The 23034-nt window shown below is 34.6% G+C and overlaps 1 protein-coding gene across 2 annotated transcripts in view; it reads left to right on the top strand.

Moving 5' to 3' along the window:
• The first annotated feature begins 2832 nt into the window (after nt 1–2832).
• LOC110097355 (tetraspanin-18) overlaps nt 2833–23034 on the top strand; it is a 28492-nt gene continuing 8290 nt past the window's right edge. The window contains exons 1-6 of one of the 2 annotated variants that reach the window (XM_028699855.1): nt 2833–3267; nt 3377–3476; nt 18235–18315; nt 18413–18517; nt 18648–18728; nt 18978–19154. In XM_028699855.1, coding sequence (XP_028555688.1) covers nt 3098–3267; nt 3377–3476; nt 18235–18315; nt 18413–18517; nt 18648–18728; nt 18978–19154 — 714 coding nt within the window. In that variant the 5' untranslated portion in view covers nt 2833–3097. The remainder of the gene's footprint in view (nt 3268–3376; nt 3477–18234; nt 18316–18412; nt 18518–18647; nt 18729–18977; nt 19155–23034) is intronic. The other variant, XM_020823684.2, reaches the window with a different exon arrangement.

Raw genomic sequence — 23034 nt, 5'->3', positions numbered from 1 at the left:
CTGCAACGAACCCTTTAGGGTCCAAGTCTTGTTGATAGCCCCCAACAAAGCTTCATAAAATGGTCTACGCCCAATAGAGTAGCCGACAAGGCATAGCTTCCAATCCTCACCACCCTCGCTCAACTTTTTTTTTAATTAGGTTTTGTCAACACAAAATATTTCATTTAGTTCGTATAATAATGAGTCATAAACGTCTCTTTTATAACATTAATTATGAATTTAAATTAGATGTTAAGCTGAGTGGTTAACAACTTAACATCAAATTTAAATTCATAATTAATGTTATAAAAGAGACATTTATGACTCATTAATATACGAACTAAATGAAATATTTTGTGTTGACAAAACCTAATTAAAAAAAGTTTATATTAATGACTTTTTTTCTATTATTTGTAGCTACCAAACATTTATGGACTGTTGTTCGGTATTATACAAATTGTGCTCTACTGTATCTACAAGGATGCCAAGCAAGAAGGCAGTGGTGATTCCTGAAATTACACTTGTGGTCTCTGAGGCCGTGAAAGTTGTGTGCCATTTTAAGTCTAGAGAGAGAAAAGTTTGATATATATTGTAATGAGAATTAAAATGGCTGTATAAGTGGAGGCTTTCTCACGACTTTTTTTACTTCTTGACTCATGTGAAAGGTGACTTATTAGCTCTGATTTTATTAAAAATTAGGCTAATTGGCGGCTTTCTGACGAGAAATATGTTAATGAACTAGTTAGTCAATCATCTAAAGGTGATGAATTTTAAATTTTTTAGAGGATTTACATACATACCACTCTATATCATTTTACTTATATATCTAACACTTAAAACTTTAATATTACATACATACTACCCAATATTATTTTAATATCAAATATGTCACCCATATTTCATTCCTATCACACATATATTTCATTTCTCCCGTCATATTTGCTATGAAAGTGAACTATATGTGGTATGTATGTAATATGAAAATTTTGAGTGTCAGATATGTAAATAGAGTGGTCACTACTAAAAATTTAGACTTTCGCAACACTTTTTGGGACCTATCTGTGTTCACAAGAAAGGCTATAGCAGCGGTTTTATAAGTGTTGCGTAGGAAGGCTTTATGGGATGGTATGTATATAAATATCATTTTTTTATTTAGGCTTTCTTTGAAATCACGTTTATTTTTATTTTTATATTATTATTTTATTTTAAAAAGATTTTCAATTTTCTTTTTATTATTTTAAAAACCAAAATTATTGTTTAAAAAAAATTGAGAAACTTCTTGAATCGTGGAAGGAATATAAAAATATGATGAAGCATAAACGTGATGATATTTTCACAAGAAACTAAAAAAGATGATAACAATTGTTGTTGGTGGTGGGTAGTGGTGTTGTTTGGAAAATACTATAGAGTTTTTTAGTTCACTCAGCTCTTTTTTCCCCTCCTTATGTAGAGAATGATGCCCTATTTATAATTTTTGTGAGAAGGGTATTTTGGTAAATTTGATCGGAATCAAAAGCTCTCCATTGTACCATTCATATTAATCCTCTTGATCATAGATCATTTCTTAAACATTTAAAACACCTTAATGATGTCAGAATCAAGTGATCCTAGGCTCATTAGACTCATCTCATCGAGCCGCTCGATTTGACTATAATCATATTAGAATTTGAGATTATTTGGTCTTCACTTTATGTTCAAAAGTTTCAAATATACTATATATGTTTGATTTGAGCTCCTTCGGAGTTGAATTGAGTCACCTGTGATGTTTATGGGTTCGTCTTGTCAATATACTCAATTCAATTATAAACTTGTTGAAATTTATGTTTAGACGATCACGGATTTAATTCCATAAACCTTCACAGTTCAAATATTTCTAAGAGATTCATATCTGTCAAGCAACATTTTGAAATTATTTAGTGCTGCAAATAATATTGTTGCGGGTTAGAAATTACGCGGCGATACAGATTTGATTCTACGTCTTAGCGTTGTACGTATAACTAGCACACACAGAGAACACAAGATTTTTTACGTGGAAAACCCTTAAAAGGGAAAAAACCACGAGGCCTAGCCCAGTTGAAAATGATTCAACTAGACTTTGAGTTGGTTACAAAGGACTGAATCACCTCCAAGGGTGATCAGGTTACAATCAGTTACTTAAGTAAGACGTCAGGTCTTTGGGAGGACGTAGGGACTGAATGTCGGGTCCTGAGTAAGACGTCGGGTCTTCGGCAGGACGTAGGGACTGAGTGTCGGGCCTTGAACAGGACGTAGGGACCGAGTGTCGGGCCTTGAACAGGATTTTGGAGGCCTTAATGATGTCGGAATTCAGTGATCTTGGGCTCGTTGGATTCGTCTCGTCAAGCCGTTCGATTCGAGTATAAGCTCGTCAAAATCGGAGACCGTTTGGTAACTCAAATTGCGGTTTGAACCTTCCGACAGCGCTTTGAACTCTTGATTAGGACTTATTTGGGCTCGGATTGGGTCGATCTTGGTGTTGTTGGGTTCGTATTTCCGAGACGCTCTGTTTGATTATAAGCTCGTTGAAATCGGAGTTCGGATGCTCCTGGATTTAATTTTTGAAGTCTCCAACTAGTTTTTGCCTCGAGATTCGTGTCTGATCAAGCTAATTTTGTGATGACGTATCAAATATAATATGTATAAATATTTTCAAACGTATTTAAATTTACTGAATTATATTCAAGTGAATTACTTCCAGATCTAAATTTTCAGCACAAAGTCGACTGAAGGCGGTGCTGCAATTTGAATTCTTAGCCCTGCATTGGGCCATCAGCTGTTTAATAATAAATAATAGTAAAAAAAAGTAATCTCTTACGGAATCACTTCTTCCCTGTTTTCCCGCTGCTTCCTCACGGCCAACCGTTTGCTTCGACCTTTTAGATAATAATAGTATGCTTGTAAGGTCAAATCGCTCAGCAGCAAAAAAATCCCAATTTCATCTCCGGTCTCTCTATCGCGATCGCTTCATTTTCCTCGCCCCTTCATCTTTGAATGCGAGGGGACGAGTGTGGGGAGAGATTTTCTTCAGGGTTACGCACTCCATTAGGGAAGAAACTTATTAGGGTTTAGTTTCTGCGGGAAGACAGGGAGACGGAGAGAGATGAGGCCGAACTGTTGTCGAAGCTGCCTTGTTTTCCTTCTTAAGATGCTCAATTTCCTGCAGACCTTCGTTGGCGTTTCGATACTGATTTACTCGGTTTGGGTCCTGAATCAGACGATAAAGCATGGTCTTTCCTTTAGCCTGGATCTGGATAGGCTTCCGGCTCCCTGGTAAGCGTTAGGTTATCCTTCTTTTCATTACCTGGAGTGCTTCCAATATATTTTGTTCTTGTACTGGATGGGTTTGTTTTGATGTTGTATCGGTTGGTTTCTCGATTAGGTTCGTCTGCGCGCTTATGGGAGTTGGGATCATGCTGTGTTTGGTGGCTTTTACTGGACATATTGCGGCGGAAGCCGTCAGTAGCTGCTGCCTGTGCTTTGTATCCTAATTAAGACCTCATATGTTGTTTTTCCTTTGTTTTTTTTTTCTCCACTCCGTTGGCTTGGTTTATAATTAATTTATGCCGTCTGTAGTTTCAACATTTTATTTTTATAATCTTTAGTTAAATTTTAAATGTTTTAAGTTGATATGGAAATGATAATTACCGAAATCATAAAATTGATTTGAGAGAGTGGTGCATATTTGGAGGGCAACTTTAATGGAATATATTATTTGTGAATTTTGCTAGTACAGACACCCTTGGACGAACAGCTAAAGTAAATAATTCAACTTCACTATTTTGGCAGTTCATTCATTCTTTCAGAATGCCACTTCGGCTCCTATTGGATTATCGTTTTCAAACATTATCTATTGTGTGGGATTGGAAGGTGACTTAAATGCATTTGATTTGCTTCAGTTATCATGGGGTTTTTTGTGAGATTTCCCTTGCATGGATTGACATTGAGCCTATATTTCTCAAAAACTCTTGTTGAATCTATTTTAGCTTCAGTTTTCAGGTTTCGATTATCTGATGAGTACTTTTTGTGGTTGAATTCTTGAGGAGAATGTCATGCTGAAGTCATTGGTTGAGGTTTAAGAGACCATCAAACTTACTGACATGAAATTAAACATCCTGAAGCAAAGTAATGTGTGGCTTATGGAGAGAGTGGAACTTGGAAAAATGTTTCAACCATAAAAAAATGTGGTTGGATACTTGATGCAATTTCCTGGTAATCAGATGATCTTATTCAATGCCAAGATTAGACAAGATGGTCTTAGAAGATGCCTGCAAGAGTGTTAAGTTTAGATATTAACTTCATTAATTATTCCGTGAATAATCCGTGGAAAATTTTAGATAAGTTTGAGTTTAAAACTTTGTTCAAATTTGGCTGCTGCAAATAAATTTTGTTTTAGTTTTTCCTAGTAGTGCGACTACCAAATCTTATTGTATTTTCAACAATTTTGGCTCCTATTTTGCTTGTTGATCACAAATTCTTGACTTTACCTATTAACCCATCTCTATTAAAAACCCCCATAAAAACTTGCATTCAGATCAATCAAAGCTTCTTTATTATCTTCTTTGAGCTTCATTGCGAAGATTGGAGAAGAGGTAGTGAGCACAGTCCATACTCAATTGCTAAGGGCTGGTTAAGAGGCAGTTATGAGCATGTGTTTGATAGTGGGTCACTATGGTGGCTGACAATGTCAAATGATTGGTAGCATCAAGGATTGAAAACCTTTATAAAGTAATTGTGCAAAGCATAAGGAAGAAGGTATAGGAGGATAAGGGTGATTTGCTTTATTATTTATATATATTATATGCATACATACGTATATCTCATTTGAGTTTTTGTCTTTTTTAATTGGTTGTTTGAGTTTGCTATTAAGAATGAAGTTGGCTATGAGTGAAGTTGCCCATGAGGAATTAGAGGGAGAAAGTGGAGAAAGTGGGAGAATAATTTTGAGAGTTAATTTTGTACTTTCTCCAACTTTGATGGAAACCATACCACTCTGTGCAGTTATGGACATATGGACATAGGATTGCTTATGTCAATGCACATGAATTTTTGTGTTTTGTTTTGATGCTTGATTATAATTACTCTTGGGTCGACACTTCCAATTTTGGCATGCTTTGTCTAACTGATATCATAGGAGAATTTATGAGGAACATGGTGATCATGGAGTTTGGGATTGAGAAATTTGATTTTTCAAAAAAAAAAAAAAGGGGGGATATATGTTGCTTTAGTCCATAAAGTCCTTGATGTCAGTTATATGGTTCACCAATATGCCTATAACCATGAGTAATTAATCTAAGATAGAGTTGGTAAAAAGGCTTTCTCTGCAATTCAACTGTGATAGAGGAGATTTTGATAGAGATGTAAGAAACAATAAAAATAATATGGCTCTAGAAAATTTTATAAAAAATTAAAAAAAATTTGGCTCAAGCAAAAAAATATGAGTCCTCATAAATGACAAAACTCTTCTCTAACAATTTTTTTTTAAAACCGAAGATTTTACTTACATCCCATGCAAGAAAGTGTGCCTATTAAATCATATTTAATTGGATTTATTGCATGAATAAAAATTTGAGGAATATTGATGTAATTATTGATTATGAGATCAAGCTTTATTGTTGTCATACTTTTTTACTTTCCTCTTATAAGCATTTTCATGACACTGTATTATTTAGGGAGAAAACAATCAACTTAGTAGATGCTAATAATTAATTTCTTTTTCAAAATTTGAATGCTAAGCTTGAAGGTGTAGCCGTGTAGGAATAAAAAGCCATTTAAGTGGTTTTTTTATTGAAGGAAATCTTTTGAGATAGTGTTTATTTCTAACCATGGTAGGTGCAAGTCTCATGGTAGGTTCAAAGATGTTATTTCTATTATGAGAAAAAAGGGCCTATTAAGGGTATGTTGGTGCTTTGAACAAGGAGGAAGGTGGTGTGGATACGATCGCAAGTGAGGATAGGTTAGCAGATGCAAGTGGAGTTGTAAATTATTTTGTTTAGGACATGAGTGATGGTCGTTTGATGATTGATAGAGATATAAGCAAAGAGCATTGGATTCTTAAATTAATTTGTCCATATTGCAGATTTTTTAATAAAGATATTTCTTTCGGTTATGATCCATATAGTGGTTGTCTATATAGAAAGCAAAGAGGTGTGCAATTTTGCTGGTGTTGGCATCGTGAAGTTGAGGTCACTTGATGGAGTGACTAGGAGATTGGTTTGAATGAGGCATGCACTTGATTTGAGAAAGAGTATGATATCTTTGAGTGCTCTCAATGTTGCAATATGTCTATTCTATAGAGATGCTTAAGTTTTTTAGCAAGGTTGTATTCATTGTCTTAAAGGCTAATAATGTTGATGGACTCCGTATGTTGTGAGGTGCAACTTTGAATGTTGATGCTTCATGCTCATCAGCTTTAGTGGTGTAATATGATTTGAATAAATTGAAAATATTTAGCTTATTGTCTACAGAAAGGATATCATGACGAATGAGACATGCAACAACAACAACATCAAACCTTTATCCCACTACTTGGGATCAGCTACATGATTCTTTTTTCTCCATTGTGTCATTTTACGAGTTTAATTCTTATTTAAATATAATAAAAAAGTCTTTTCAATATTTTGTAGCCAAGTCTTTTTAGGTCTACATTCACCTTTCTTAACATATGTCAAATTCAATATATCTACTATCCTAAAAGGTCATCAGAAGATCGACGTTTTGTGTGTGCAAGCCATCTAAGATGACTATCTTTAATCTTATCTACCACTGGAGGTACTCCGACCTTTTCACGTATATACTCGTTTTGCATTCTGTCTCTAAAAGTGAAGCCACTCATCCACCTGAGCATCCTCATCTCTGCAACACTTAACTTTATGCTACTCTTTTAATAACCAACATTCAGTGCCATAAAGAATTGCTGGTCTCACCACCATCTTATAGAATTTTTATTTTTCTATCACACAACAGATCCGATGCATTCCTCCACTTCAACCATAACTAAAAAAATGAGACATGTTGAGATGAAATTTTTTGAAGATGATCAAGAAGATTACCTTATGTATCACAATCTATCTCAGTATTAGATTATATCATTGCAACATTTAGATCAAGTAGACTACCATTTTGAGGATACAAAAATTTAGTGGTAGGTGTATGCTCAATTTCATTGGATCTATCTTGATGTATAATAATTATACTTCAAAGATCTCTTGCGGGTGTTAGGTTCAAGTGTAGTTAGATTTTATTGAGGTTGCATGGTGTTGACCCTTTGAGATTTTAAGGCTTAAGGTGCTCTTTATGGTATTGCATAAAGTTGATCCATTTGTGATTGTACATTACTAAATTATTCTCTAAGGGGGGATTATTAAGTTTGTATATTCATTTTTTGTTTTTGTTTTCAAAATATTTCTTGGAGAAGTCTAGATAAGTTTGAGTTTGCAAAATTTGTTCAAACTTGTTTGTTGCTAACAATTCTGGTTTCATTTTTTTTATATACATCCCAAAGGAGTTCTCATCTTTTTGGATGGGCTTTAAAGAAGTAAACATTTATTTGAGTTTGTTTTTAGTACTAGGGATGACTCTGAGGAATTAAAGAAAGTGAGGCAGTAATTTTCTGAGCAAAATTTTATGTTTTATTTGATATAGTTGAAACCACCACCTCTCTTTGCTGTTGTGGTATGAGCACGCTTCGGCTGAACAATATAAATTTTGGTATTCTTTTTTGTGATGGTTGATATCTTTTGTAGTTAATTTCTGGTTAATCGCATTTGCTCTTGGGTTGACTTTGTTTCACCTCAAGGGATAAAAAAAAGTAAACATCAGCAACGCAGGAGATGATGAAGATGAATCCTAAGAGCTAAAATCAAGCAAAATAGCTTTATCAAAAGAAAATGATTCATACATAAATATTTGCGAGAAAAAATCTATAATCATAAAATTTATTATAAAATTTTATCGAATCAATAGAATTTTTAAGAGTCTTTTATCAAGGAAAAATTAAAACATAAAAGGATTCAACTAAATTAACAAAACTTATCCGGAATCAATTTTTCTAAATAAAGAACTATTATTGAAGGAATAAAAACTGATCACAATGAATAATTATTGCTGAAAATTTATTTCTATGATGATGAACAACCAAATAATCTTGTATGATCTGTTAAATGAAGAATTAGCAATGAATGAGTTTGTCAGGTGAATTCCATATATAATTTCTTTTTATTAAATCATATGTAGCTAGAAATAAGGCGTACAGTACGATCAAAATAGGGCAGCAATAGTACCAATGAAAGTGAGAATAAACATTATAATATTATATTATAATAATTATAATTGGCATACCAATAAAGTCCCTATTTGCATGCAAAGGTTTTTTTATGTATAAACACTTCAATGGTTATTAATTATTATAAACTGTTGAGTTTACAATAAAACACGTGCAAAGTAACAATTACTATATTCATATTCTCAATTATTCATGTGCGTGTTTATCATTTATATACATTAAAAAATGATCAAATACACTAATCCTTTGACCCCTTGTATTCCGAATCTTGCTTTCGCAAAGGTTTTCAAAAATACTTTATCTATCAATTAATAGATGTGGGCTCCAAAAATTCGTGCCCCGAATTTGCTGCAAGAATTTTGGTGGTTCCAACTTGAATTTTGCAGAAAGCATGTTAGATAGAAGATATAAGGCAATTCACAGAGATTTTGTCCACATGTTCATGAGAATTTTATCATGTGGTTATAGGTTTCTCATTGACACAAGCTTGTATGGACAATTACCTATCCTGGTGAATGGAAAGAACTTTCGATTAAGGTTAGTTGTTAGAAGCTAAGTGGTTAGCTTATGATAGCAACAAATTGATTTAGGACAATAATTTACCAACATGAACATATAGGGGATGTTGGGGGGAATAATGACAATCCTCATAAGATCTCATGGTTCGGTCATCTCGGGTTGTCACAATCTATAATATATTTTGTCAGAGGAGATAGTCGATTCAATCTAACCGAAAGATCTTTGTCAATAACCATGTATTGATTTGTCTAAGAGAACATTGTAGACCTAGGGTGGATATTTGTCTAAGGGGATAAATTCAAATCAACTTTAGCTAACAAAGTGCCATACTATATCAAGTGCAATTTATGATTCATTACTAAAGAATTTGTATCCATTGGAGAATTTGCAGGCTCTAGCCATGGTCGTAATTCAATAGTGTCATTTTGCTACAAAATCACCCAAAGGGTCTGGTCATAATCGTTTACCTGCTATGCTATTTAGTGGCAAAGTCATTAGTTAGAGGACAAACTTTGCTAAGAAGAGATCATTTGAGAATGAATCGTAGCTATATATTCTTCAAGTTATTGGCCATTTGTGAGCTAAAGATTATTCTCAAATGTATCACTATTGACAAATAGTTTTGAAGGGTTGATAGATTTTGCTTTAAGTTATAAGGGTTAGATTATATTTGAATAATTTAGATAAATGTTAGTTTTTTTAATTTTATTATATTTCAAACCTAATAATTAACCTCAAATTTATCACCTTTAACAAACAATTGTGGAGGTTAGATGGATTTTATTATAAGTTATAATAGATAGATTTCATTTGAAAATTTTCAGACTTAAGCAAGTGTTGGGATTTTGAATTTCATTATAGTTCATATCCCAAATGATAACTTCAAAATTTGGGGGTATTTTAACAGTGAAGTAATGTAAGACTACAATGCTTAAAGTAATTTGATAAGAGTTTGCACAACTTATTGATTAGAATAATAATATTTAGAACTATTAGCAAATAAAAAACGACAAAATAAAAAGTAAGAGCGATCACTTCCGTTTAGGCTAAGTTGCACAATAAGCACTTGAATTATCAAAATAACAAGAGGTTCAACGACATACAAATGTAATAGCTTTCAACCAAAAATCCCTAATCTAACAATAAGATTAGAAATAAATGAAGTGCACTCAATCCCTACGTTTACTAAGCTCAGCGGAGTTCGGTGAATAAGATCTTCATGAATCTATCAAGTCACAAGAGCAAGTTAGACAATGGAAATATGCAAAAAGGAAGATTGGCAAACCCTTGTCACGGTTGAGAAGTGATCCTCCACTGAACGGTGCCGAGTTGTTCTTCAATAGGCTCAACAAGGGTGTCCAGAATGCGCTCCACGTACTCTTCGACGGTGTTGTCGATCCTCGGGTTGATGTCGAAGAAGGTTGAGTGGAGGATGTGAATGAAGCCTTGTTCATCGTATACAATGCCGTAATCTCGTTCCGGGTCAGCCATCCATGCGAGAAGTCGTTGTTTTTGACTCTGTGAAGTGCTGGACGACAAATAGAAGCTTCTCCGATGGTGCTACAATGAAAGGAGCCGACAGGAACTGATGGACAGCAAGCTGTCCCTCTTGGACAGCAGTTTGTGAACCTTCGAGTTGATGGAAAGACCAAGGACAGGTGCAGGAAATTCTAGCAGCAGACTTGGACAGTAGCCAAGCACAAACCGGGTGGAGTTTAGGACGAATTTGGTGAAGGTAGACCTAGCAAAGTTGCTAGGGAGGAGGCGGATAGGTATTGGCCAGATTTTGGAATTATTTCCAACTTGAGGGGGCTGAATTTTGTGGACAGAAATTGTGGTGGGCCTTGGAGATTTCGGCCAAGAGAAAAGGGAGGGAGTTTGAATTGTTTCCAAGAGAGGAGGTGGACTTTAGGAAACAAATCCAATTCAAACTCCTAAGGGGCCAGCAGCTTATAGAGGGAGGGAGGGATTTAATTTAATAATTAATGCTTACTTAAATTATTAAATCAAGTTTGGAAAGAAATATTACATCCTCTCTTAATTTAAAATTTAAATAGGTGTTGATTGAGTAGGTTTCCTAAAATAAGACTTATAAATTAGGTAACTATTTTAAATTCAAATTGTTTTGAATTTAATCAATAAAAGTGTTACCAAATTTATGAAATCTAATTTAGGAAAGATTTGATGGCAAGTGGGGATGGAGGGAGGGGCTAAGGGGAGGCCGGCGGTGGGGATTGGACGAGGATGGGCCATGGGGTGGCGAGTTGGGGTTTAGGTGGTTAAGGATTTGGGGAAAGGGAAAGTAGTGTCGGCGGTGGTGGTGGGAGGAGGAAGGGGAAGAGATAGAAAGTAGAACCACGAACCCGACTCATCTAGGTTGGTGGGTGATGCGCAATTCTTCCCTCTCCTAGGGATCTCTCTCCGATTCCTCAGGCTCTCAAGAGAACTCAAAAGATTTGTGAAAACTTTTCTTTCAATTATTCATTAACTTGAAAAGAAGAACAATATGACTATAAATAGCCTCGTACAAAGACTCAAAAAAAATGAAAGGACGACAATGCCCCTAGGGCTTATATACGACCTCCCTTAATTAAAGGGTATAACGGGAAAGCAAAAAACACATAAATAATAAAATCTACATAACATAATAAAGAAAAACAATACATGAAATGACTCAAAAATACATAGACTCGATCGTGGCCGTAGATCGACGGCCATGCCTCTGATATACTTTTCATGAAGTCCCTTCAATTGAAATGTTTTGTCAATGTGGCCTTCATTGGGCTTATCAACATAATCAGTTCATTGACAAAGGATCTAGTTTAAGCATTAACTTTGTGAGTTATCATACGAGTGGTGAACTCTAGAGTTTGCATTTTGTAATTTTTTTTTCCAAATGGCATTGAAATGTGAACATGAAACAAAATATTTTTGTGGATTTAGCAACCGTTTATTCATTCATTAAAATAAGATCTAAAATTTTCCTTCCATGGTGAGCTAATTGAAATTTATTTCTTGTATATTTTTCATGAGATTCAAGTCTTTGTCAACTCCAGTCCTTGTAAGAAGGATTGAAATTAAAATGCAAGACTTATGATTCTTCCCTATAGGCAGAGTGAGTTGCTTGAGAGCATCCTGCAATGAAAATTTTAATTTTTAAAATAGAGCTTCTAAATTTTTTTAGTGATTGCACGATCATTTCTAGGATGATTGCAAGCTTTTCAATGCTTGGTCAATTTTAAGTTCACTTTTATTTTATTCCGTGAAGTGAAGTGTTCTCGGATCTCAAATTTAAGAATTTGATGCATTTCGTTGGAGCACATAAGGATATATTGATTTTTATGGTTTGATATGTCACACATGTCTTTTGATGTATTTGCAAGGTGTACTTGCATGTTTCATGATGCATTTGTACAATGCACTTATATATTTCTTAGCACTGTTACCCGATACACTTTGACTTTTCTTGATACACTTATGTGATGCCCTCCATACTTGCACAATCTTTTGTGCACTTACATAATGCATTTTCACGTTCATCAGTACCCTAACACATTTTTAATACATTTAATGAACACATGTATAAGATTGCTTATGGTGATTTGATGCGTTTTGCACATTTTGCCAAAAGGGGCTTGTGGCTTCTGGCTTGTGACCATTATAGGGCACAACTTTATTCATTTAGAAAAGTTTCATCTATAGGATGCATTATTTATTCATGAGACACACTGCATGTTCATTGGACGTACTTCTTGTTTATGTGACATGCACAAACTTTCTTTTTAGTATTTAATTTATGTGCCACTTAGGACACTCGTACATCGATTACTTGTGACAGATTGGGTTTCTTTGCTTATTTGAAAATCATTCAAGTGAATATAGCTGTTTGAGATGTGCGAGTATCTGACACAATAGTTGTTCACAAGAATGGTATTGTCATTGGAGCATGCTCATGACTTTACATTTTAATTTATAATTACTCATAATCTATTTGCTTGTGCGTGTATTGTTGATTCGATAGAGAATGTTGTGCGTCAATTTACACTAATAGGAGACTCCCTGTCACTACATAAACACTTGGAAACCTAAAATTGGACAAAAATAAAAGGAATCATGAACATAAATTGAAAATAAAAAAGATGTTAAGTCAAATCTTAAATCACAAAAATAATAAAAAGATAATAAAATTACAAAAAATGAGAATAATATAAAATTTGCAATAACTTACAGAGGTCCTATAACGAGCTTAAAAACACCCTTATGAGCATAGAACCCCCAGTCACTACTAAGAATGCACTTGAACACTTGGAATCCTTAAAGAAAATACTTGGTGAGTTGAATTTGAAATAAAAATGAACTAGGATGAGCTCTTATTTATAGATAGAAGAAACAACCTCCCGTCGTCTTCCCCAAATGAGGGGCATCTTCGATAGTTTGGGCTTGCACACCATGCCAAGAAAAACGTGCATGGTTGGTGTCAGAGATACTATAGTTGGGGGTCTTCTATCCCACTTTGCCAATAAAAACGGTCATGAATCTTCATGTACTTATTTTGAAATTTGTCATATTTCTCCGCTGCATCAAAGAAACGCCCATGGATACTTAAATTTGAATTTACCCGCCATGCTAGGAAAATAGACATATGATTTATCCGGTGTGTCGTAAACATCCCTTATTAGTTACCTAACTACAATAAGAAAAACACAAAATGTTTTATTTGTTGTGCAAAACTTGTCAAGTGTTAGGGATTTTAGGGATTTTTTAAGAGTGCTGGTTTATACCTTCGCACATTAGGTGATGACAATAATGATGTGGAGAGGTGAGCACATTCTTGTGCCACTCTTCTTCTTCCAGCTCCCAAATGTCATCAAGTACACAAGTAAAATATTTTTGGACATCACCTTGAACTTAAGTTCCTTTGAAATGCATCAAATGACTCTAAATCACGTCTATTCATTTTAAGAGATTCATCATTTCTGCAATGATTTTGTTCACATCAAAGCAGTTGGAAACACAAGCCCACATTCTTATATCAAATTCCTTTGTCTTTTCATTTTCATAGAGAAGCTGCAAGAGGGTTGCTCCCCTTTGCATTGTGAGAGTCTTCAACATATATGTAATGACTCTTTTCACGTCAAAGTTGTTGGAAAACACAAGCCCACATTTAATATCAAATTCCTTTTTCAGTTCATCTTCTTAGACATGCTGCAAGTGGGCTAGGTGGCGTGATGATTATTAGAATGCTCGGGTGGTAATAAGTGGAGAGGGAAGTAATTGAGTGTGGTTTGAGGTAGCTGTAAGAATGAATAGGGGAAGTATGGGAGACGACATGGGAGAATATGCCAGCAATTACTATTACTTCTGATCTTCTTTTTATAGGGATCATTCTTTTTGAAAGGGAAAACTGTGCAGCATATCATGATATAAATTGTATCAGAATTGGTTTGAAAATTGTTTGATTTGTTTTGAGATTAGTGTAATAAAATTATTTATATACTTTATTAATCTCAAAGCAAATCCTATAATGTGCAAGTCTATCCTAATACAATTTATATCAGGAAATTTTGACATATATATATATATTTTTCATTTTTATCGTGCTTTGGCTTTGAGGTCTGTATTTTGGGTTTTCTCTTTTTTGTTTTAACCTTTCTACTTTCAGGCTTCTATAAGTTCCAAGGTTTTCTTTGTTCACGCTACCATTCTCAGTTGTTTTATGCCTTGTTTTTAGTAGCAACAATATCGACAATCCTAGTGAATTGCATTTAAATTGTTAACATTCAGTATAAATCTGGCTTACATATCAAACAATCAACTGTGTAGAAAGGAAAAAAAATCTCACTCGTGATTGCATAAGCCATAGTAACCACATTTTATGTTGGGTATTGGCATTTTATTGATTTTTTGCACTTTATGGCCTGACTATCTGGTTTGTATCTCTGTTAGACTAGTATTCTATTAAAATTTGTGATAAGACATATGAAGGAAAAAATTTTATTCAATTAACTCAAATAGTAGGAGAGCAATATATTTATAGGTACTAAATAATATCAATTAGTAATCCATAAAATAAGAAATAATTAATATAAATTTAACGTAGAATTATTGGGATATAAATGAGGAATATGAGAATTGAGGAATGTTTAGGTGGAGAATCATTTAGCGGTTGATTTAATCCGCACACAGAGATTGCTTGATGAGAATTTGATGTGGGCCATGATTTTGCTTTTATAGACTTTCAACGCTAGCCCTAGAGTTGGAAATATGTGTTGTTGATCATTCTTAACTTGGAAGTTAGGTTTTAGAATTGTGATTGATTAAAGGCTTTGGTCAGGATATATGCCATTTGAAGTCTTATCAGATTGTACTGCATTTGAATGATCCCTTGATCAATTTTCTTATAAAATGTTTATCAATTTTACATGCATCATGATGGACTAGATCTTTGACAATGCTACTTGTAGCTTGGTTGTCTCATATCATAATCATTGGATCCTTAATGTGGATATTTGGGCCTTTTAACAAACCTTCTCAGCCACATTCCTTTATAAATTCAATGAGCCATGGCCCTAAATTTGCTTCAGTGCTGCTTCCAATAGCCACCACTTGTTTTTAACTTCTCGAGGTGGCAAGATTTTTTCCATAGGAATGAACAATAACTAGAGGTTGATTTTCGATCAGTTTTAGACCTATCCATCAACTTCAGTAAAAAAATTTATAATCTCATACATTTCTTTAGTAAAAAATAGACCTTTCCAAGGAGTTCTTTTTTAGGTACCTTAATATTCTATAGAGTTCATCAAGGTAATCCTCAGCATTGCTAATCATTCTCCCTGTGCCGCATCTTAGAATTTATAGTGAGTAGAAAAAATTAATATTACAATTTATGATGTGGAACGTACATGCGATGATGGGTTTCATAATGAAAGCTTGCACGCTTAATTTTAGATAGAACACATAATTATATCTTTATAATAATTTGAACGACGAGATAAAACATTAAGAACGGAAAAACGAGCTTACGGTTGAATCACACGGGTAAGAGTTAAGATCATATAACAATCAAGTCAATCTAACGTTGCGTACATGAATGGTTTTCCACAAATATCCCTAGACTAACAATAAGATTAGTTGCAATACCTCTTGGAATTTGAATTTCAAATTCATAACCAAGGGGAGAGAGGGAGAAGAGTTTTCCAAATTTAGGTGGATGATGTGGACAAGGATTTGAAAACTCCAAATTAAAGTAAATTGAAATTTGATTCAATCATGCAAACTTTCCTAATTTGGAATTCCAAATTTGGAAAGAATTCAAAATTTGAATTCTAAATTTCAAATTCAACATTGGATGAGGGAGGGGAGTGGGCCGGATGGGGGGAAAGGAGCGTCGGGGAGGTGGTTGGCCGGGATGGTGGTGGTGGCCGGCGGCAAGATCCAAGGAAGGGCCGGCGGTGGGGTTAGGGGAAGGAGATTTTTGTGGAGCTTCTAATGAGAGGGAGATGATGAACAAGCAAAATAAAATAAAACTAGAGAACTCACTAAGAGATCTCAGAGGAAGAACTCACTAAGAGATCTTTTCATGCACTCACAAAGAGAACAAAGAGAGCAAATTTTCATTCATTCAAAACTAACTCTTACATGAGAAATGGGCCATATAAATAGGCCTCAAAATGACAAAGAAAGTAAAGTACTAAAATGCCCCTTGGGCTACAATAGCTATCAAATACCCATAAGGGTAAAAACGGAAAAACATAAAATAAACATAAACTACTACATAAAATGATGAAAATACAAAACATGATCGTGGCCGTCGATCTCCGGCATCTCCTGAAGGTACATGTGTCGAAATCGCTGCTGATGTCCCCATCATTCTCCCCAGGTGGGAGAATGATATATTATGTGAAATAGATATATATCTTTGATCATACGATCTGATGCTTCTGAGTCTACAATTCATAATTGAGTCTTATCAATATTTGAATTAAAGGCATTTATAACTATACATTTTTAGCGATTAATATAAGAGAAATGGCTGCACCTAGGAGATTATTATAATTTTCCTTTCCACCTATGAACTTCATGCATGATTGAGCCCCTTAGAGATAGTTTAGCTTATTAACTTTGTGCTGTATGAGTGGTTGATTTTATGAGAAGCTTTTGTTGGAGGCCATTCCATGTTTAACCTTTATTATGATTAAGAGAGAATAATTCATCATGTTGGCAAGACTTGACCGAAGGCAATGGGCAAGCTGAACTCAAGGTAAGTTCGGTGATTTTGATGATGTGAGCTATCATTGAGGTGAGTTCGGTGAGCTGAGACTTGTTCGGCTAGGAGGGCTTTCAATGAGCTGGGATGAACTCTTGCAAGCTCTTGACTCTTGCTATTGTGAATCATGTGAGCTTAGTGAGGTGCAGACGGGCGGTGAGATGGCTCAATTGAAGTAGAGTGCAAAGCAACAATGCTCAATCAATAATTAGAATCGTTTCACTTAGTGAGCTTTAGTATGATTTTGTGGAAGTGAGAGGTCAGGTGAAGCTTAGACTTGCAAGCCTTGACTTGGAGTTGCATAAGGTAATGCATGAGATTGAGTTTGTGGTAAATGTGTTGTTGGATTGTGAGTAGATATCCTTGGTGTCGCTGAGGTAGATCAGGAACTGGATTGCTAAGGTGGATCCCAAACTCGTATTATATGTGTTGAAAAGTTCCAGTAGAGGCAGATAGATGTAGATCAATCACATAGGGTGCATGATAAGATCACTCAGATCTCTTTAGCTACGTCACGAACATCTTTGGTTATGGAGGAAATAAAGGGAGATCGCACGAGCTCTGAGCGGTGAAAGAGCGAGGAGCTTGTGGCGTGAAGGAAATATCCTGCAATGAGTAGGAACGAGTTGCTGGCGATGAACCTTTGACTAGGTATGAGGTTGGCGGACAACGGTCTTGATTTGAGCGAGAAAGACTTGGAGAGTTGTCTGTGATATCATATTAAAAATGGAGATAAGACATGAGAAAAGAATTTTATTTAATTAATTCAAATTAAAGGAGAGGTACATGTTTATAGGTGCTAAATGATATCAATTAATGCATAATTGATGAATTACTGAGATAAATAAGAAAGATGATAATTGATAGATTAGTAAGGTGGACAATCATCCTGCAGACTTGCTATTGATTTAATCAGAGCACATATATGTGTGCTATGGTGGTGCTTTTATGAGTTCCATAGTTTCACTTCCATATTTTTATATTTCACCATTTTATTTTCTAAGCCTTTAGCTTCTCCGATCTCATGATTTCATTAACCTGAACCCCGTGTTAAATTTGTGCTTCACCTTCTTGTTTATGTGTGTACCCTGCGCTATTTCCTTATTATTTTCCTTTTTTAAACCCTTAGCTTTCTCAATTGCTTGATTTCCTTAACATGATGAACCCACAGTATGCTTCATTGATTACAATGATGATTTTATTAGAAGCAGCTCTAGTTGGCGATCTCTTTTTCAACAAAGAGTGGAAGAAGGTATGCCTATGTCGAAATTCTTCATTTTTAACCAAATAGCAAGTTCTGTTCCCAAGCATGCTTTTATCATGTCATTTATAAGTATCATGATATACAGGATCTTCCGAAAGACTCCACTGGAGAACTAAAAAATCTCATAGCCTTTATTGAAGATAATATAGATATATGCAAGTGGGCTGGAGTTTCTATTGTTGTTATTCAGGTATACTATTTGTCTTGAATAAGAGGTTATTTTATGTTGAGATAGTTCATCATCAGTATTTTCTCATTTATACCTTATCATTGCTATCAGTTATGACCGAATGAGTCATAGAATTCATCATGGGTTACAGGAAACCATTCAATTCCGCAAATTCAAGGCTACTAATGTTAGGTTTTATTATATGAAGGTCAATTGTCTTTCCCCCCAGAAGGTGATACATAAAAAATTCAAATATTATGTTATCCTCACTACAAGGTTTTATGTTCTGCGACTCCTGTATAATCTTTGTTATAATTGGGAAGTACTTATAGATGATTTTCGATTTATGCAACAGACCATAAATCTAGGGGTGACTACATTAAAGAGTAATAGCGGCATTTGTTGGGAGCCTTTTGAATTATAAATTTTAATAGAAAGAAAAATCGTATATTTTTACTTACTGTTTTTTATCCCTATGCAGGCATTGTCCCTTTTGCTGGCAGTGCTAATCCGGGCTATGATACCAAGCAGAAGTATGGACTATGACAGTGATGAGGACTATTTTGTTATCAGGAGGCCCCTTCTAAACCAACAGGGTGGCCATGGTACTACTTCTGGATTTCACTCGGATATTTGGAGTTCACGAATGAAACAAAAGGTATTTTGCTTTGACTTGTAATTTCGTGCTATTTCCCTATAATTTTAGAGCTTAATGGTCATTTGCCTGGATTGCAATAATTCGATATGAGAATGTGGAATAATGACTTGCTTCGTTCATTTTGTTCTTGAGTACTTTAATATAGGTGTGCAAGACTGTAAAAGGGAGGTTTCCCATTTTCAAATGTACGTGGCAAACTCCATAATTAAACTAAAATAAATGTACAGAGAAGAATATGACAACAATAATGGCGGACACACAATAATTATAATAATTGCACGTAATGCTGCATGGATGTATTTCTTCTAATATAGCCCTCAATATGGCAATACTCCATTGGAGATGCCTATCTTGATCTTCAGTGCATGAAATCTGGTGCTTACTACAAGTTTAGTGTCATGACCCTGACCAGATGCTTGAATTAAGGAGGCTTGAATAAATGGTCAAACGATTATTTAAAATTTTATTTACTAACTATTTCCAATACGCTGAAAGAGCCACTAAATTTTCAAATGCATTTTAATGAAAATAACATTATAACTATTTCGGCAAATACATTTCTCAATGAGCATCATGCCTATGATATACGTTCTCTTTACTTTCACTTATTTAATTTTTTTGGATAATACCTGTGAACTCTTGAAAACATGGTGTGGGTCATAAATATAATTCAATGGGTACGTCATGCTTCTAAATTATAGTAATATAAGATATTTTGATCAGCATTCATGCTTGTTGTAAAGTAACTCTATTTTATAAAATTAAAATTTGGAAATGACCATCAATTATATCTTATGCGCATATGTAATACTCATTCTTCCATAAAAAGTTTTTCTATAACTAATATAATAGCCACAGGAGATACCGTTTAAATAGTATCAATGAAGGTACTTTCATTTACATTTTCTCCATAACCTGCCAACCACGCATATGTTATTGTTGTTCCTTTTTCATAACATTTTCTAAAAAAAAATCATTTCAGTGCACAGATATATTATATCTCCAGCCAATACCTTAATGAAGTTTACACCATCAATCAACTATATCTCCAGCCAATACCATAATGAAGTTTACACCATCAATCAACATGCACATACACACATTCATATCTAGTTATTTCAATCATATATCATTCATTAACTTTATATTTTAATGTAAAACACAACATGATAATAATTGTATATTTGAAGGTAATGAATTATTGAATATAAGAAACATAAATCATGATTTACATGTAACTAAACAAGCATGTGTCAAAATCATGTTTATATATTGGAGCAACATAAAGTTCGATGTTTGAGAATTGGGGGGAAAATAATTTAAGAAAATCCAATTTGATCAGCAAGAATCATAATGCAATATTTGAAAACCTTTAGAATTAAATTTAGAATCATCTAAAGATTGACTTAAACAAATATATAGTCAAATTGAGCATCTTGATGAAACAAAACCAACAATGCTAAAGATGATCCAATTCAAATCCATAGAAGCCCATACGAAGCACTTGAAGGATAGTTAGAAACTTTGGAACATTAATTGAATGATCAAATGGCCTTCGAATTTGCATGCTTATAGTAAAAAATGAGTAGCTTGATAAGATAAATCTAACTAGCATAAGATTATTTGATTTTGAAGTTATTAAAACACTTAAATTTTAAATATATAGTTTATGATCAAAGGATTTAATATGAGCCCATTGTGAACTTAAATTTAAATACCTCAGTAGATTTTATGGTTGTATATTTGTTCGTTGATCCAACTCATGTCGACTCTAGTCCTTTTAAGTAGGAGTGTCGGATTTGGAATTTAGATTGATTTTTAACCCCAAACTGCATTCTAGGACATGGGTGTTTGCAAACAGCACGTTTATTGAATCACATGTGGGGAATTAGAGTTTATTTTCAAATGATGTGTATGCTTTTCAGTATGCTTGCGCACTACACTTGCTCGTATTTGTATGCATTTGCATTACGTGCACACGCTTTTGATGTAGTATGTACCATTGGGTTGTTGAGTATTTCTCGAGGTAGTGTTTTGCTTCTCGAGGAGGTAGCACTCTTCTCAGCCATGTCGCACTCTGCTCGAGGTTACTACCCGTTTCTCGTGGCAATGACACTCTTTTTGAGACAATAACATATTCCATGGGGCTATCATATGCTCCTTGAGGCTACTTAATGCTTCTCGAGGCTATGACACACTTTTTGAGGCAACATGCTTAAGTTTGGAAACTTGCATTTTGATGAGTGATGAGGCTTTTATATATTCAAATTTAATTATTTTTGCGTGGATATTTGTTGTTGAAAGGTGCAGAAAATTTTATTTTAGGGTCTTGAGTATGCCTTTTGTCCTCTTGTATGTGTGTTGTGGATTCGATGACATTCATTTCCATTTTATATTTTAAAGGGGAATTGTCTTCTTCGTTATGTTCGCTTGTACATTAGTGTTCGAACATGAGCAAGAGGATGTGTTGGGGTCGGTTGCTCGTGGAAGAGAAGGGGAGGTGAGGGAGCAACGAGTGGGTTTGAGAATTGAGATGAAAATGAGAGTGCAGGAGTGAGAGTTGCGTGAGAGGGAAGACATGAGGTAGAGGAGCTGGAGTTGGTTACATATAGGGACGGGAGGAAGGCCAGGGAGATGTTGTGCATGGATGTGAGGAGAATGGCGGTTGGTTAGGTATGAAGCTACTTTCAACCTGGAGGAAAAGTTGGGTTGGGTGAGAGGAAAACAAATGAAAGAGTTGTGGAAGAGATCTTAGGGATGTTTGTGTGAGTTTAGTTTAGATATTGTTATTATTTATTCTTTTTTTTATATCTTCTACCTAATAGCTATTTATGAGACCACTCGATGGGCGACTGTGCAGGTATGGTGGCAGAGGATTTGTTGGCTGATTGGATTGAAATAGATTAGGATAATACATATATATAATTATTTATTATTGTTTTATTAAAAACAATTTATGAAAATACACATTTGACAACTCTAGCAATTTTTGTTCCCCGTTTACTTTGATTTTTGTGTCATTAAGTTGATTGAAGGCATTTTTCGAAATTGGACCTGTGTTGGAACTGGGTAATATGGTTCTCCATTTCAGGTACTTTCGACATTCTCGACACAATGGCAATTTTGTTTTATGAATGGATAATGTTTGGGTAACATCATGCATTGTCATGTCCATAGACCGTCATCTTCGACCGTCTTTGCTCGACTCGTGTGAAAATTCCTCCCATAGGTAAACTTAATGTCCCGAATACGTTAGCACATTCCATTTTGCAATCGAAGGTCATTTGAGTAATTTTGTGTAGCGGCACTCTCGCCAATAGTCGCACTCATCATTTTTTTATCAAGTTGCGCACAAATGACTCTTCTTTGGCAAATCTGATGTCCTGAGTGCATCAGTGTGATCCATTTCATAAGCAAATGCCATTTGAGTGATTTAGACACTGATCAAGACGCTTTGATTGTTTTTCTGAGCAACTTCTTGTCTACCAACTATGATCCTTCTATTTGCTTGCCTGATTGAAATGTTTATGGAGGTCAACTATTTTAAAATCTCATATTCTCCAATTAAGGAAGGGGGGGGACTCTTGTAACTTATTTATTGAGTAGAATATTTCACCTAGCACATGCCTCAGAATTTTTTCTCTTTATTATTTTTTTATGCAAAAAATTTGGTGCATACTGAATTCTTTTTTATGTGTATTAGATCTTTGTGAAAGCTAAGATATTAAAACTTATTACTCTTTATAGCCACAAATTTTCTTACACGTAACAAATATTAATTAGTACACAAGCTACTTTTTCAATTTTAAATTTACATATATTAAATCTTTTGTGCTAGTCATCACACATTTTTAGGAATTTCTTGTATCCCTGAATCAAT

Source organism: Dendrobium catenatum, unplaced genomic scaffold (assembly GCF_001605985.2).
Source record: "Dendrobium catenatum unplaced genomic scaffold, ASM160598v2 fragScaff_scaffold_1398, whole genome shotgun sequence".
Taxonomy (NCBI): domain Eukaryota; kingdom Viridiplantae; phylum Streptophyta; class Magnoliopsida; order Asparagales; family Orchidaceae; genus Dendrobium; species Dendrobium catenatum.
This window is presented reverse-complemented; position numbering and strand designations above follow the sequence as displayed.